Genomic DNA, 15,519 nt, shown 5'->3' with positions numbered 1-15,519 from the left:
CTTGTCTATAGCTCAGCTTATTAGGATGACTTGTGGGAATAAATAGTACAGTTCATTATTTACCAGTGGGGATTTGTTTCTGGATGTGCAAGTGGATGTGTGGGTATTGGATGCAGCACTTCTGAATTTCCAGCCTTCTGTTTCATTTGGGTTACAGAGACAAAATAAGTTTTGTTTGGAATAGATTCTGTTACGCCAGTATATTCCCTTACACATGCTTATGTATACCATCATTGTAGGCAAAGGTGCTATAGTATGCTGAGGTTCTCTGGAAGAACTGTAATTTATCAGGCTGTTGTGTGGAGAAAGCTGGTGGACTTATGTAAGCCAGCTGAACTTGTTTGGGGTTTCCAGCTGATTTTAGATTGTGACTCCAGTGAACCATATTTAGAGAACTCTCACTGAATGTGCTCTTAGTCCAGCAGTTTTCTTTGCACAAAATACATGTGATATTGTTTCAGTATGGTTTATATTAGAAATTCTGAATGTTAGAAATCAGTGAAAGAATTAAAGCCAGTCCAATTATTGTCCTCATGCATTTATCATCTACTTATGTCCTGTTATCCACCTTTCTCCCCTAAAACCATAATGGTAATTATACTTTCTGAACACAGCAAAAAGCTCCAGGATTTATGAAGGAATATATTTTAATACTTCCTGTGGAACCTGGTCCAAAAGGACATGCTGGGGAGCTAGGCATGGCTCACACTTAAGCTCCTGCCAGTGGGTGACAGCAGCACCAGCCTCTTCACCCTTTGCAGTCAAAACACAATATATATTCCCTATGTTTTTGGATTAATTGTTTGCTGCCTGCAATGCATCACTTGGGAATGAGGGGTGACCTGTGGGGGCACTCAGTGCAGAGGACAGTTCTCCCTCTATAAATCGGATGAAATTCGGAACAAGACCAACATGCCTATTGTTTAGTAGTTCTGCTGACATTAAAAACATCCTTTGCTCTTTGGGACATGTATTTTTTGATTCTAAAATGAGTTTATGCCATCTGAGATTAAAACTATGAATATGTTAAGTCTTAATAGAGAACTATGAGAATGTATTTCTTGTAAAGAGGCTTTTAAATTAATTGCCATTTAATTCTGCACCATTGTTGTAATTCTAAAGTGGTGCTCTTGGATTACTTTGTAGAAACCAATAGATAAAGTAGGTCACTGATAATAAGAACTTCTAAAGATTTGCAGTAGAGTATTTTTTTCTAATTTATATTGTTTTTAAAATGTGTGCTTATTGTTCTGATTTTTTTTCTGAATGTTGGAAGTCTATTCAATTTTAATATGATTTCAGAATTGATGAAACATAAGACATTTGTTTCATGTATATTCTAAAAAGACTTCACAAAGCCTTGGAAGTGTTACCTGGGTTATAAACTGACTGTTGTGCAACCCATCATTCCAACAGATGAAAAACATGGAAAACGTACATTGATTTATTATTAGTCTGCATTGAAACCTGAAATGACAGTAATCAGAATATGCATAAAATACATATGAACTAGTAGCACTGATGCTTTAATGAATTTTGAATACTGAATATCACTGAATATTTATTTTTTTTTCTCTTCTCTGCAGCCTGCTGTGGAATACCGAAGTCTTCTGGATAGACTTCACAGGCTGGAGCAGGACCACCTGAAGAGGTTCCTTCTGGTAAAGCAGGAGGAATATTTTGCAAAAGCTTATAGACAACTGGCTATTTCCCAGAGAAAGGAGCTCCATAACATCTTTTTTACGCAGATAACAAATGCTACCTTAAAGGGAGAACTGAAATTGGAAGCAGCTAAAACATTAGTGCAAGATTACTCTAAAATACAGGTAATAGGATGACAGCTTCATTCCTACCTTAATGACAGAATCAAAACCCACAGTAACTTCTGTGAAATGTTTCAGGAAAATATCTGCACTCATATATAGAAGATATTATCCATATGTTAGCACTTTTTATAACTAATTTTCGTAGGAATAACATTCAAAAATATATTGCTATCATTATGGACATCTAGATATCTACACAATGTACATATGTTGTTATATATATATATATATATATACAGAAGCTCACTGCTTTTTTTTTTTTTTTTAACTTTTTGCTATTAATGAACAAATTTGGCCTGATAACCATAGGTGTTAGTTGAAATTAACATTACATCTAATTAGATATATTTGTTCACCTTCCTTCTTGTAGGGAGACATTGAAGAGTTAATGGATTTTTTGCAAGCTAGCAAGAAATACCATCTGAATAGAAGATTTGCTTACAGAGAATATCTTATAAGTAGGGTACAGTTAATGGATTCTCAAGCTTCTACTCTTATAAGTGCAGCAGCAACCCAGATATCAGCTCTCATTAATAAGATGGAAAGGTAAATATATCTACTGTTTTTTTAAGTCAGTTTTAAAGTCAGTTTAAAAATTACCAAATATTGCATCTGTTGATATGATCATCTAACTTACCTATTTTTTTTAACCTTTGCTTGCTCATCTTTTTACTTGTTCCATTTGCTGCCATGTTGGAATCATACTCTAAGTTTAGCCTCAAGATTTTGTTGATCAGAGAGAGGTTCTTCCAGTATGCTTGCACTGCTTTGCCTGTTTTGCTAAAATCTGCAGCTGTGTGGCTCAAAGACAAAAATAAATCTCTTGGCATAGGAAATACAATTTAGGCACATCTTCCACAGAGAGTTCCTTTCCATCAGTTCATGCTTCTTTTTAGAACTGGATTATATAAGAAGTGTTCCGAGATGTTTTCACAGATGTCGTTATGTGAAGAGCCTTAATGAGAAACTCTTTTCTGTACGACCACTGCATCCATGGAGCAAATCATTGAAATGAACAACTGGGAGTTCTCAAGCTGGAAAAATAGTTGTATGCCTGTTGCTGCACTTAATAGTCAAAAAAAAAAAAAAAAAAAAAAAACACAAAAAAACCCACCATATTAACAACAGAATGGAGAGGAAACATCTAGTATTAGTAATCTAAGACCTTGTAGATCTCATCCCAAAAATATATATCTTAATTGGAGGTATGCTTGTACACAAATACCCAAAACCCTCTGCAAAAAACATCAACCTCTTCAACCTTAAACATCGTTAACATGATGATAAATAAATTCTGTAGCACTCTCTTTTCAAACTTTGTACAGTGGTAGTACTGTGCAGACAAAGGAAACATGTCTGTAGTTGGAGATGACATTTGTAGAGAAAAAATCCCATCTGATTTTTTGGGTGTAGAACTACTTATTTTCCTCTAACTTCCCATACCTGCTGGGGCATGAATTCCATTCAAGCAAATTTTGGCCAAACTGTTACGTTACTTATTCTTTAGATGTTGAGATTATACAGCTACAGAATCTAGTAATACAGATTATTTGCTAGACTTTTTTCTACAAGCAAACTGAGATATCCTTGTATAAACCCACAGGAAGTTATAATCAGTGCTAGGAAAGCTTAAATTTCCATTTTTAACTTTAAACTGACTTGGGGAATATTTATAATTTGGGTGTTACAATTCAAGCAGGTGTAGTTTGGTTTGATGGTTTGGTACTTGAAATTTGTATCTGTAATATCCTCTTAAGTTTCATATTAGCATTGAATTTGCTTGCCTAAATATAAACACAGGTTTGTCTTAGTCTGTTATGGCTAACATTGATAATGGTTAAAATAGAATTCTAAAATGCAGAGCTATTTATATTGAGAAGAGAAACTGAGAGGTAAACAGAATTGAGGAATACATAAAACAGCACGCAAATGATGAGGGGAGAGGTCATAATAGGATGTTTAAAATTTATCAGATAGAAAGGCAATTCAAAATTAACAAGAGAAAGATTATGTGTAGCCAGAAATAAAGGTTATAAAAAGCAAAATGAAACCAAGCCAAAACAATTCTAGGGAGATATGTGAAGATTTTAAATGAAGTAAAGCAGGGAAGGTTTTCAAGCTGAGCTTTCTAAAGATAGCAGTTAAATAAAATATTCCATTTGTTAGGACTGGCTGTGTGTACTCAGTGCTGTTTGGAAAGCAAGTCTGTAAGCTGCAGTGCCAAAACGCAGGAAAGCAAGTTCTAAAATTCAGATGGTAATTATGTCTAGCTAGGCGTTTTGTGTTTTCCCTTAACAAATAAATGAGTCAAAAGGTGATACTTGAGGCAATATTTAGCCCAATGTTGTTCCGGGTATACCCAGAGGTGCCAGGTTCATGACATTTTTAAACTACAGCGTTTGTAGCATGTTGCATTGTTCTTTAGTGAGTATCTGCACTCTCACAAGAAGTTTAATTTCTTCTTTGGTCTCCTAAAAAGCTTAGTCCAGTTCTGCTGATTCACTAGTTATGAACAATTCAAGCTCCTTTCTTCAAAAATTGTAATATTTATGAGACCTCAAGCGTTCATTGTGAACTATTTTTAAAGTAGGCAGTTGATTATCTTTGACATAAAAGATCAAAGCAAAACATCTTGTGTTGGTCTCTTATTCTTGTGAATGTTCTTTATTTATGTGGATCTTGATATAACCAAAGTAGTTTTCCAATCTGTCTTGCTGGACCTTTCAGGAAGTAGGCATTGGAAAGTGAATGCATCCAGTGGTAATGCATCAGTATAAAGCTTTCTCATAATCTCATCATAATCTGTATAGACAGTTCTCCATAGCATGTAATATAAACTACTACTTTTTACTTAGTACTCTCACTTCACATTTTCTCCTAAATTTGTTGCCTTTTGCTCAGTACAGAGAAATCAAGGTTTGCCTCCAATTGGCCTCTGATGCAAGCTACTCATGAGTGCACATTTCATCTCTGTACCTTCAAAGACACTTATTGCATTTGGGCGAATTCGCCTGTAAACTTCCTTGTTGTTACTGCAGTATCCTCCTTCATTAACATTCTCCTTGTTTAAAGACATTAAACATGTGCCTGCACATTTCTTCGGTGATTAAATGTCTCATATGCCAAGAGCAAGCAGTTTATCATACAGTCTAAATCATACAGTCTAAATGTTAAAAAAAAAAAAAAAAAAAAGATTTCAATACAGTAGAAAATGTGAATATAAGTCTTTTCATGGATATGATTGCTTTGTATCTTTAAAATAATTTTAAGTGTTTTTATTTGGTTAAATTACATCCTTAAAGGAGAAAATTGTCTCTAATTAGGATTTATAAAGGACATCCAGAGTTGCATTCCAGTGGTGTTAAATGAAAAATGTAAATATTATGAATAATATATAAGGTTTAAAATGTCTCATTTGAATATTGCTTGCATTACTAACTGATATGTAGATGGTTTTGCATTTGCCTTCCCTTCCTTCCTTCTTCACATTTCTTCTTTATAAACCTTCACTCTACTCTCACAAACTGCCTTCATTTTGCACTCATCTGTGAGATTACAACTTTCTATTATCTACTTGTTTCTTTGAGTCTCCCCAGATATCACTGCTAAAAAAAAAATAAAGGTCTTTCTGTGTGGATACTTTGTTGAGCCTTTGAATAGTACTAATTACTTCAAATATCCTTTTGCTCATAAGGATTTAGGATAACAGACTTCAAACACTATTATTACAGAGCAGGTCATCTACCTGAAAGTCATGTGGGACTTCTGCTGGATCGAGCTGAGACTGAAATTAATTCTGTTAAACAGAAATTTGATCATGATTTGAAACAAGAAAAGCAAAAGCTTCATCAAAAACTCGTTATCAAGCGAAGGCGGGAAATGTTGCAAAAGGTAATTATTTTCAGTATATTTATTTTCACAGGGCTTAACAAGAAAAAATTGAATGAGTTGAAAAGTAAAGCATAGGTCTTAGGATGGGGGTCAATACTGCCAGGAGCACAGATGAAAATAAGTGTCTGTTCTTTTTATCTGTGTGCCACCATTTGCTGGGTTAAGTATTCAGAAATTAATAGCTGTTCTTTAAAAATTAAAAATTTTAAAAATGCAAGAAATTGACTAAAGTAGAGAAACTCATGAAGCCTATCTACTTAGCCTTACCTGTTCCAGGGAGGTGTTAGAAGCCTCTGTGCAGACAGGCAAAACAACAGCGAGGTTCTGGAATCAGTGAGGGAGATGGCACACATCTGTTACAGTCATTGTTTTCTATGGATTTTCTGGCTGGGACTTAAATGGTTTTTATTGCACAGTTAAAATTCCTGCAGGTCAACTAAAAAACTGCCTAAAGGATGTAGGAAAAACTATATTATATTCTTTACACTGGATTAGGTGATATATCTCTAGGTGACCAGATTAGGTGAGATTAATTTTACCTTTTGTGGGATATGTCTTTGAGTGTTTTCTACTCTTTAACAGATATCACTGCAAAGAGGGGCAGTAGGTATGAAGATGGAGACTTCTATTTGTTGTCTTTATTCTCAGTATAGGTAGCTTTGGTTTAGCTTTCTGGGGAAATGGCTGCTTGCTGTAAGAAGGAGAAAATCAAAAACAAAGAACAACAACAAAACATTTTTATTTATTGGTATTTTTTGATCCAGATTTACTTCTGGAACACTGCCAGATCATTACAATTCAGCTGTTTGTCATTATGTCAGACCATGAGGTCATCCTTTTTTTTAGGTGTTAGCCCTTCTATCTAACAATAATCCAAATTATCACAGGCCTGCTTGTTGCACACAAAGCTATCATGTTGAGGATTAAGCTAGTCTCTGGATGCCAAGAAGCAGTTTCAAGAACACTCAAAAACCAAAAGTAGAAACTTCGCTTTGCTATGAAATATGTAATTAAAGAGCTGGAATTTGAGAGCTGTTCCTTCTCTTAATCTTGTTCCTCTTTTCAAAAATGAATCAGCAGAAAGAGCATCGAAAGGAGCAGCTGTCACTAGGGGACCCCTTCAAAACCACTAAGGAGGTCACTCACTACCTGAGCCACTGGAAAAATCTTCTGAATGATCACGCCATTGAATTTGAAGAACTTACTGAAAAGCTTGATAATGAGGCCAGTGAAGAGCTGAAAGACCTTATATTTAGTCTAACGGAGAAAACTATTGAAGAGCTTAAGCGTGTTCAGTATGGAATATTTGTGCAAGAACTGGTAAAGCTCAACGTGCCAAAGATGTTCCTGCTGGAAGCTGTGGAAGAGCATAAAAAAGAGTTAATTATTAAACGTGAACAGCTTGAAAGGGAAGAACATGAAAAGAGCATGGTCGCTGAAGAGTTGCTGCAGCTCACGAGACAAAAACTAAGCCAAGAACTGGAAGCTAGGTTTTTGGAACAAAAAAAATTAAGGAGCTGGGAACAATCAGTATTCATGCAAGTATCTCTATGCCTTTTTCTTAGTTATTTTTGTAAATAGTGATGAGCTAAGAGTTGTCATACCTGTCTGAATGTAATTGTTAATGATCAATTATATGTCATGCACCTGGGAATTGATTCCTCACAAGTGCTCAGCCCCTGCAGAGCCAGCAACATGCACTGACAATCTGACACTTCAGTAGAGCTTCCAGGAAACAGAATTTTTGAAACCAAAAGGTGGAGTGGTATTTTTATACTTCGCTTTGTATCAGGTGTCACTTGTGCATCTTTCATTATTCTTAGTTTATTCTCAGAGGTCCAACACTTTGCAAATGTCATTTCGTATGTCAGACCTAATGAACCCTGCACTCAACTTTGATACATTTGTTCCATCTGCAAGTCAAGCCGTATTCATCAGGTGCTCATTTTATGCTTTACAGAAGCATTTTTACGTATTTCATAAATATACAGCACAGTAGTGTACCTGTGTGGTTCATGAGATCCACACATCAGACTTGGCCAATCTGTCCTGCTGACAAAATGCTGCTGATGCCGAGGCCCCAAACTGCTTCATACCACTTCTTAAAAGTAAAACAGTTTTGCTCAGGCAGTTTTGTCCTGACAGCATCTCTGTAAGTTTTTCTGCTGTACAGTGTAAAGCCACATAAAAGAAATAGGAAAAGAAACCTTGCCCATTGCATGTTTGCTTTATTAGAGGAAAAAAATACTTTTTGTCTTAGTTTAGTTTTTAATTTCAAAGCCCTTGTACTTTATTCAGCATTTTAAATACACTGAAATGGCTTATAGGAAAAGTATCTTCTAACTTGTCTTATTATCTCTGAATATATTGCCGAGAACAGACCTGCAAGAGCAAGGAAGTAGATTGTATGACCCAGCAAGTCTTTCGTTTTTATAACTTATGATTCCATGATAATTGTATTCTAGTCTGCAGTATCACCTGATGTATTGTTAGATGCTATCTATTTACTGCAATAGTAAGCTGATTGTTTTTTCCAGTAAAATACTGGCAAATGCATAGAAAAACTGCAGCATTATGCAACTATTCTACCAAAAGTCTCTTAAAATCTGTCACTTTATGTTCAGTCCACTGTCGATTTTGAGATTTCTGTCACAGTTCCCAGCTCTTTCATTTGTGTTCTCATCTGCTATTTTTCACAAAGAATTATTTTGAATGATAGCTTTTCATTTTTGTTGCTACTGAAGAGATAATAAGTTAGTCCACAATTCCTGTGAAGATTTTCTTTTTTCAATGCTGAAAGTCCTTATTAAATATAGACTTTAAAAAATTGTGATTTGCAGTCTTTACACACACATGCACACACACTGGATTTTCTTCTAATGAATGTCTTAAGACAACAGGAGAAATGGTAAGTATACTGGAAATCCTTATTTGGAGTAATACTGCATTAATTTTTAGGTGAAAAATTCACAGCGTATTAAAATGTTTTAATTTAGGATGTAATGGTACTTTGCTGAATCAGTAAACAGAAATAGGATCTATTTAGACACAGGATTTCTAAACCCAGGAATATTTTAGTGGAACTATGAAGTACTGTATAACTATGATACGTTGAATTAAAGCTTCAGTCTTAATGGAACATTCAGTATAATATAATAATAATAAGCTACTTTTTTAAAAAAGTGATGTTCATGCTTTTAATGCAAATGCATTTTTGGGAAAGAGAATTTGTTCAAAAGAAAAATGAACTTTTATGAAAAAAAAAGTCCTTCTATGAAATACTCCTAAATATTTCAGTCACAAGATCAGAATATGAATATAGTCTAAGGTTAGACAAAACAGGAAGATTAATTTAGGCTTTAGCATGTTCTGTTTCTAAGCCAACTTCAGCTTGGCCTGAGGAATAGTTCCCTAGACTTCTGTGTTGAGAACCTTCCTTCGACAAAATAGGAACTTTTTGAGTGATTTAGACGGTTAAAATATAATCCATGTTATTCAGACTGCTAAAAGCTTTTTAACAAAGAATAGGTCAAACCACTTGGTGATGGGGCAGGTGACATATATAAGTTTATATATGAGATACTTTTTTTATTTTATTTTTCTCCCCTGTCAGTAGCTTGGACTGCTAAGTGCTGAGAAACAGCACAGGGAGGCTTTACAGGAAGCCTTTGTCTTGATTGCAGCCCTGACAGCCCTAAATTCAGGGTTTGTATTGTCTGAAGTCATAGCAGGATTCTGTACATAGGAAGTTTGCTCAAATTTGTATTTATTTATTTTTATTCCAAATGTGTTTTCTTTTGAAAATGATGTTTTACAGTCAAGGAAGTACTGTACTTAGAATCTAAGGTATGCTCATGGGTATTTTAAACGTTCTGTGCAGCTCAGTCCTATGTGAGATGAATAACTGATTTATGCACAATGTAAAGAAGAATGAACATGGTCCTGTAAAGTAATCTTGTGCATGTCTTTTCAATTTTATGGAAAATTGTCTGTATCACTGAGCAGCAAATGGTTTTCATTGTTTATTTTTTTCTTTTAACAGACATCTTCTAAGTTTGCCCCTTTCACTATCCGAAGAAGAATTGCTTAAAATGAGACAAGAGTTCCACTGCTGCTTTTCTCAGGTGGACAGCAGCTTGGCTTTGCCCAAGATAAGAGCAAGAACTCTGCTTCAGGCTTTTGAGCTGGAGCAAAGGGATGCAGAGCTGCTGAAAGTTGATCAGAATTTAGCAATGACCAGTAAACAGGTAGGCACAGTGTGGGATCAGTGTGGGGATGGGTGATGTGTTCCTGCACGCATCCTCAGTTGTTGACCTGATCTGCAGATGAAGTCCGTAGCTTCTCCATAGAGATGACAGTGATGTATGCTCCTTCTGTGTGTGCGGATTGGTGAACCTTAAAGATAACTGTTTGAGTAGCAGTCAGATATGCTTTCTTCACATACACCTGCATAGATATACTGCTTGTGTATCCTCCGGCCTTGCCAAGATGAAGGCATCTGTATAAAGAAACCGTTGGGTGACCAGAAGGGGATGCATATCTGAGAAGAGTCCACTGAAATGTCAAAAACTGGAGAGATGATAAGCCTGACTCTGAATATAAGGGACAGGTTAGGTCCTTTACAACCCAAACTGATATTTCTCTCTCAAACCCTCCATTTCACTAAATTTGGCACTAAAGTAGGGAAGGACATTATTGCTTCTTGGCAATAATATGGGCTTGGTTTCAGATTCGTCTTTCCAAAATAATTGGACGTGTAAAGAAGTGGTTTTATTTTGTTTATTTCAAATCTAGATAATAAGATAATCTAGATAATCTAATAAGTAGATTTAAAGTTAGAGAGACTTTCCCAACAAGAAATATCTATCAAATTTAGCAATGTTTTTTGTTTGTTTGTGCTTTTTGTTTTGTTTGTTTTTTTTAATAACGCTGTGAAGGTTGTTAAATTCCTTTTGTAAGATGTAAAATCTTTGGAATCATAAATTGTTTTCTGTTCTTAGACAGGAGAAAGAAAACTGTTTCCTGTATAATTTTTCTGATACCATCGTAAAAGGAGTACTTTGCTTTGCTTTGTTTTGGTTCAGTTATGTTTTCTAAATGTGTAAACTAACTTGGGATAATTATATTAGGAAGTAGACGAGTTCAAAACCTTAATAATTTCTGAATTACTTAAGAAGGAAAATGACTTTGCAATAGCCTTATTGTTGAACAAGTGTTATCATTTCCCTGAGAGTTCATTATACTTAGTTCATATTCTTGTAAAGATATATAAAGGTCAAGAATAATTTGATTACATGAAGTGGTGCCTATTAATACTATCAGGTTCATTTGTGATTCATATACTGTGTCTTGAAAACAATGCAGTTCTTAAATTAATTTTCTTTGTTCGTTTTTAACTGTGCTGAGGAAACTATGTATCGGTTAACATCTTCTTTTGTTGTCACTACTAAAGGGTGTATAAAATCAAATTTATAGCATTTTTAATGGAAAGGGTGAATGAGTGAAATTTAAATGAAATTAATGAAATTTTAAAAAGGAGCTTCCAGTTTTATCTAAATGTCTGAATCATCAGATTGAATGCATAGCACATGCATTTCAGAAATATTTTCTCAGTGAAATTTGTCCTTGTCAAGTGTTTCATTAATTGGTGAATCTGCCCAAAATATTAAGTAGTAATCTTAATATTACCATCCCCACCTGCCTCTTACAAATAATGCCTTTTTTGCTCATCTTCTCACAGCAGCATTCTAAAATGAAAAAATCAGGATCCAGGAGTAGAAATAAAATAGATATTCTGAAGAAATCTTTACAGGACAAAATTGTCATTTATGAAGACTCGTTGAAATATGCAAATGTGAATAAGGTAAATGTAAGATTTTCCTGTTCTGGGGTCAAAACCTGTATTTTAAGTAATTAAGGAATAACAGTTCTCTGTCATGAATGAGATCCAGATAAAGAAGGCGTGAGGTGCAGTGGCATGATCTATCTTTTTACTCATACTTGCATTTGTCAAAATGTATTTAAAGACTGATAGTTTGGCTTTGTTATAATTTTTGCACCTTAGTTACAGAATTGCTTTCATGTCTCGCTCCTTTTTTCCTCTGGTGGTTCTGGGGCTTGGTGTGTGCATGATTGCAAGATTCCCCTAGGTCCTCTGGGTTTCTTAGTGGAGCTTTCAAATCATAGAATCTTAGAACAGTGGATCATGCTTCACTGCTGAACAAGGTTTTATTCATGGGCCTTGTTAATGCTACTGAAAAGTAGAAACGGGTTCTTAGATTCCAATACATTTTGAGTAGTTTTATACTGACTTTATTTATACACAACTGACTGAAGTGGAGCCTTGATTCTCATTGGTACCTTTTAAAAGGGTCCCAATCCCAATCTATTGTTAATCCTTAAAGAATGGAAGGGCCAGTGTCAATATGGGGTTTTGGAGTTTTTTTCCTTCTCTGCCAGTAGACTTTCCATGAGATATTCATCTTATTTAACGTCTCTCTGCTTCGTTTTCCCATTTGTGAAAGATGAGTAATATTACTTCTCTGTATCTGAGGTATATTACAATGACAACAGTTAGACGTCAGTAGTGCTCAGCTATATAAGCAAGTGTCATTGGAAGTTGAAACTGGCCGAATCATAGAATCATTAAGGTTGCAAAAGACCTCCAAGATCATCTGGTCTAACTATTCCCCTACCACCAGTATCACCCACTAAAGCATGTCCCTAAGCACCACGTCCAACCTTTCCTTAAACACCCACAGGGAAGGTGACTTCACCACCTCCCTGGGCAACCCGCTCCAATGGCAAATAAAAAATAATTTCACAAATGACCGCAGTACCAATTTTATTATAAATTTGGAAGCAATTTTGTACACCTGCTTCTTGTGCTTTTTGTACCTGGATCCCAAGGAATGAATGGGTCAATATGTTTATTCAGAAATAATTTTACTTTTATGTGAGATTAGCATATTGTTACTATTGGTTGCAGATGGTAAAAGCAAAGGTTTATCTAGTCCAACATCCAGTCTTTGAAACTGAGAGCAGATGCATAGGTAAGAACATAAAGAGTGGCCAACTGTGTTCTACCAGTCTTTAATAATTTAACAGCTCTTATCCAAGAATGTATCTAATTCATAACTGGAGGCATTTGTACTTTTGGTTTCAATTCCTAATACCATGACCTCCAAAATCTCCTTTCATTATTAAATATTTTTAATGTTACTTAAAAGTACAACTGAGTATGGGTCCTTCTCTTAGGCATTCAGTTTTTGATAACACATTTTTTGATAACACATTTGGTGTAATTGTTGACTTAGACTTTTGTTAGAATCTTGTTTTAAAATTGGAAAGTTAGCTTCTCTAAGCTTCATTGTTTTAGTTTTACATGCACCATCTGGCATACCTGTTGTTGTTTTAATTGTACAACTGCATATTAGTTGTAAAAAGCCAAATGCTTTGGGCTTTTCCCAATAAGGAAACTAAACTATTGTTAAGGAAACTCATTAGTTCTCACATTATCATTAGAACAAAGAAGTACTGCAATAAACATTATGTTGATCACAGAAGAAAAGTTTTTTTCTGCCTTTTGCAGTCTGTTGCCTCATTCCTCATTTCGAATCTTATGCTTCTAAATTTTGCATTAATGTAAACACTTCTATCATCTAACCCAGAATTAATTATCCGATTTTTCACAGCCAATTCAAAGGGGAGGAAAAAAAAAAAAACACAACAACAATGGAGCAATGTTCTGCTTTATTTCTCCTCTGCTGCTTTTCTCCTGTGGTGTTCACATGGTGTTGTAGGTTCTTGTCTCTGTTTTGCAGCCTACAGGATGGCTATAAACTTTTTTTCTAGCCAATGCTTACGAAAACAGCAGTGGGATATATTGTTTTGAAATCCTATAAAACAGACATGCCAGAGAAGAAGTTTTAGACAGGATGTAGTGAGCTGAGAGTCCATGGAAGAAAGTTTAAGTCCTAGTCTTACAGTATGCAGACTATCTAATTCCTCTGTGTTTCATAGCTGCTGTGTTGAGGTATCCTGTGCACTTGTTATGATGGTGCAGCAGTTCCTTTCTGAAAACATTTACCTATATCAATAGAAAGACAATGGTAAAATACATTATTTCTTCTGTTTACCCTTCTGGGCTAAAAAATAAATAAATAAATAAAAAATCAATAGTACTAGACATGCGTGAGAAAAGTTTTTGGAATTACAGGTAATGAAATACATTTTCAGGGCAAGTCAGTGTGAACTTAAGAACTGAGACCTTAAAAGATCAGATAGTCAGACAGTATAGCTCTGAAAATTGCTAATTGCTTCTGAGAGTTTTATCCTCTGTCGCAAAGGACAGTGTGTAACAAAGATCAGTAGTATAATCATTAATTCAACATACCTTTCATAACAAAAACTTGAGTCTTATTGGAGAAGTTTGTCTTCTCTACAGGCTTTCAAAGGAAGATTTTGTTTAAAAATTTCCCTCTGCATTGATGTGTGGAATAATCTTGCTTCCAGGCCTTTATATTGTGTCAATGGCTCATAAGAATATCTTGAAATAACAATTTGGATTTTGGAAATCAGTTTGCTTTGATGAGATAAAACAATGAAACAACAACAAATAAACCCCAGTAAGGTGGGCTTGTCTGCCTTGTGCAGTCTAATTCAAAGTCATGATCTGTAGAATGTTCTGCAGTTTTTGATTTTATTTGATTTCCAATTGGTACTTCTAGAGTACAATATGGGTCTCTGAATGCTTTTGAGCTGTTGGATTGTGAGGTTAGACGGGAAATGTTAAAGTTACTAGCTTTTCAGTAAAAAGCATTACACAAAGAAAAGGTCTCAAATTCATTTTACTTGTTTCTCACCTGCCTGCAAAGAATATAGAAGATATATACATAAAAGTAATATTAGTATTGAATATTTCCTACTGAAAACTGGAATGTAGCAACAGGCAATGGATATTTGTGTCTGGCCTAAGGTACAAGTCATCTACTTTTTAATGTTTTTTTTATGAGAACTTGGAGGCAGCTCAGCTCTTTTTCCATAAACTCAAAATTTCGGCCATTACTTTCGCTGTTCAGTAGAGGTCTCTGCCTCTAGTGCTAAAAAATAACAACTTAGTTTTTAGAATTTTGTTTTACTGTATTTCCAGTGTGATCTCTGAGCTGAATTCTGTTCCAAACCCAAATATCCAATGTATTTGTTACCTATATGCTTTCTTAGTTTTTAATGTCATACACCTATATTTTTCAAGATCAATTCTTTAGATAACAGTAATGTTGAAAGACAATGTCCGTCTTTTAAGATGGAGACTTGTTAAAAATAACAAGAAAATTATTCTTGTCTACTTTGTGACTGTAGCATGGCTTCTTATTCTTGAGTTGTACTTGGCTTAATTCGCATTAGTAGGAAGTATTTCCTGATGGTAACCTTCCTTCCCTTGTGTTCAAGGACATTCCAGATGCTATAATGGAGACTTTGGAGAATATCACATGAACATATCACAAGCATATTTGCTTGCAAATCACACTGTAAATTTAACTCCATCTACTGGGACATAGAATTTGGATGAAACACAATCACTCTTGGCAAGTTTCTTATCAATAAATTTCCAGTGAAAATTCCTGGGCATCATATTACGTGTTTATTGTCTCAGGGATCTAAAAGCTTGGTGGCAGTCTCCATAAATGCTGCTTTAGTGCTAATTGTGAATACATTCAAAGATATATAATTCTAATTAACACAAATAGAATACAAAGCTAACATGAAAGGAAAGCTAATATGGTGTTAATGACTGGAATAC

At 34.9% G+C, this 15,519-nt stretch overlaps 1 protein-coding gene across 3 annotated transcripts in view; it reads left to right on the top strand.

The window, feature by feature from the left end:
- EVC2 (EvC ciliary complex subunit 2) overlaps positions 1 to 15,519 on the top strand; it is a 65,757-nt gene that overhangs the window by 35,661 nt on the left and 14,577 nt on the right. Inside the window, exons 11-16 of one of the 3 annotated variants that reach the window (XM_035323578.1) lie at positions 1,587 to 1,826; positions 2,197 to 2,372; positions 5,558 to 5,717; positions 6,795 to 7,255; positions 9,760 to 9,964; positions 11,461 to 11,580. In XM_035323578.1, the coding sequence (XP_035179469.1) occupies positions 1,587 to 1,826; positions 2,197 to 2,372; positions 5,558 to 5,717; positions 6,795 to 7,255; positions 9,760 to 9,964; positions 11,461 to 11,580 (1,362 nt within the window). Of the gene's footprint in view, positions 1 to 1,586; positions 1,827 to 2,196; positions 2,373 to 5,557; positions 5,718 to 6,794; positions 7,256 to 9,759; positions 9,965 to 11,457; positions 11,581 to 15,519 lie in introns of all 3 variants that reach the window. The other 2 variants (XM_035323576.1, XM_035323577.1) reach the window with 2 other exon arrangements.

This window comes from Oxyura jamaicensis, chromosome 4 (genome assembly GCF_011077185.1).
Source record: "Oxyura jamaicensis isolate SHBP4307 breed ruddy duck chromosome 4, BPBGC_Ojam_1.0, whole genome shotgun sequence".
NCBI classification, from domain to species: domain Eukaryota; kingdom Metazoa; phylum Chordata; class Aves; order Anseriformes; family Anatidae; genus Oxyura; species Oxyura jamaicensis.
This window is presented reverse-complemented; position numbering and strand designations above follow the sequence as displayed.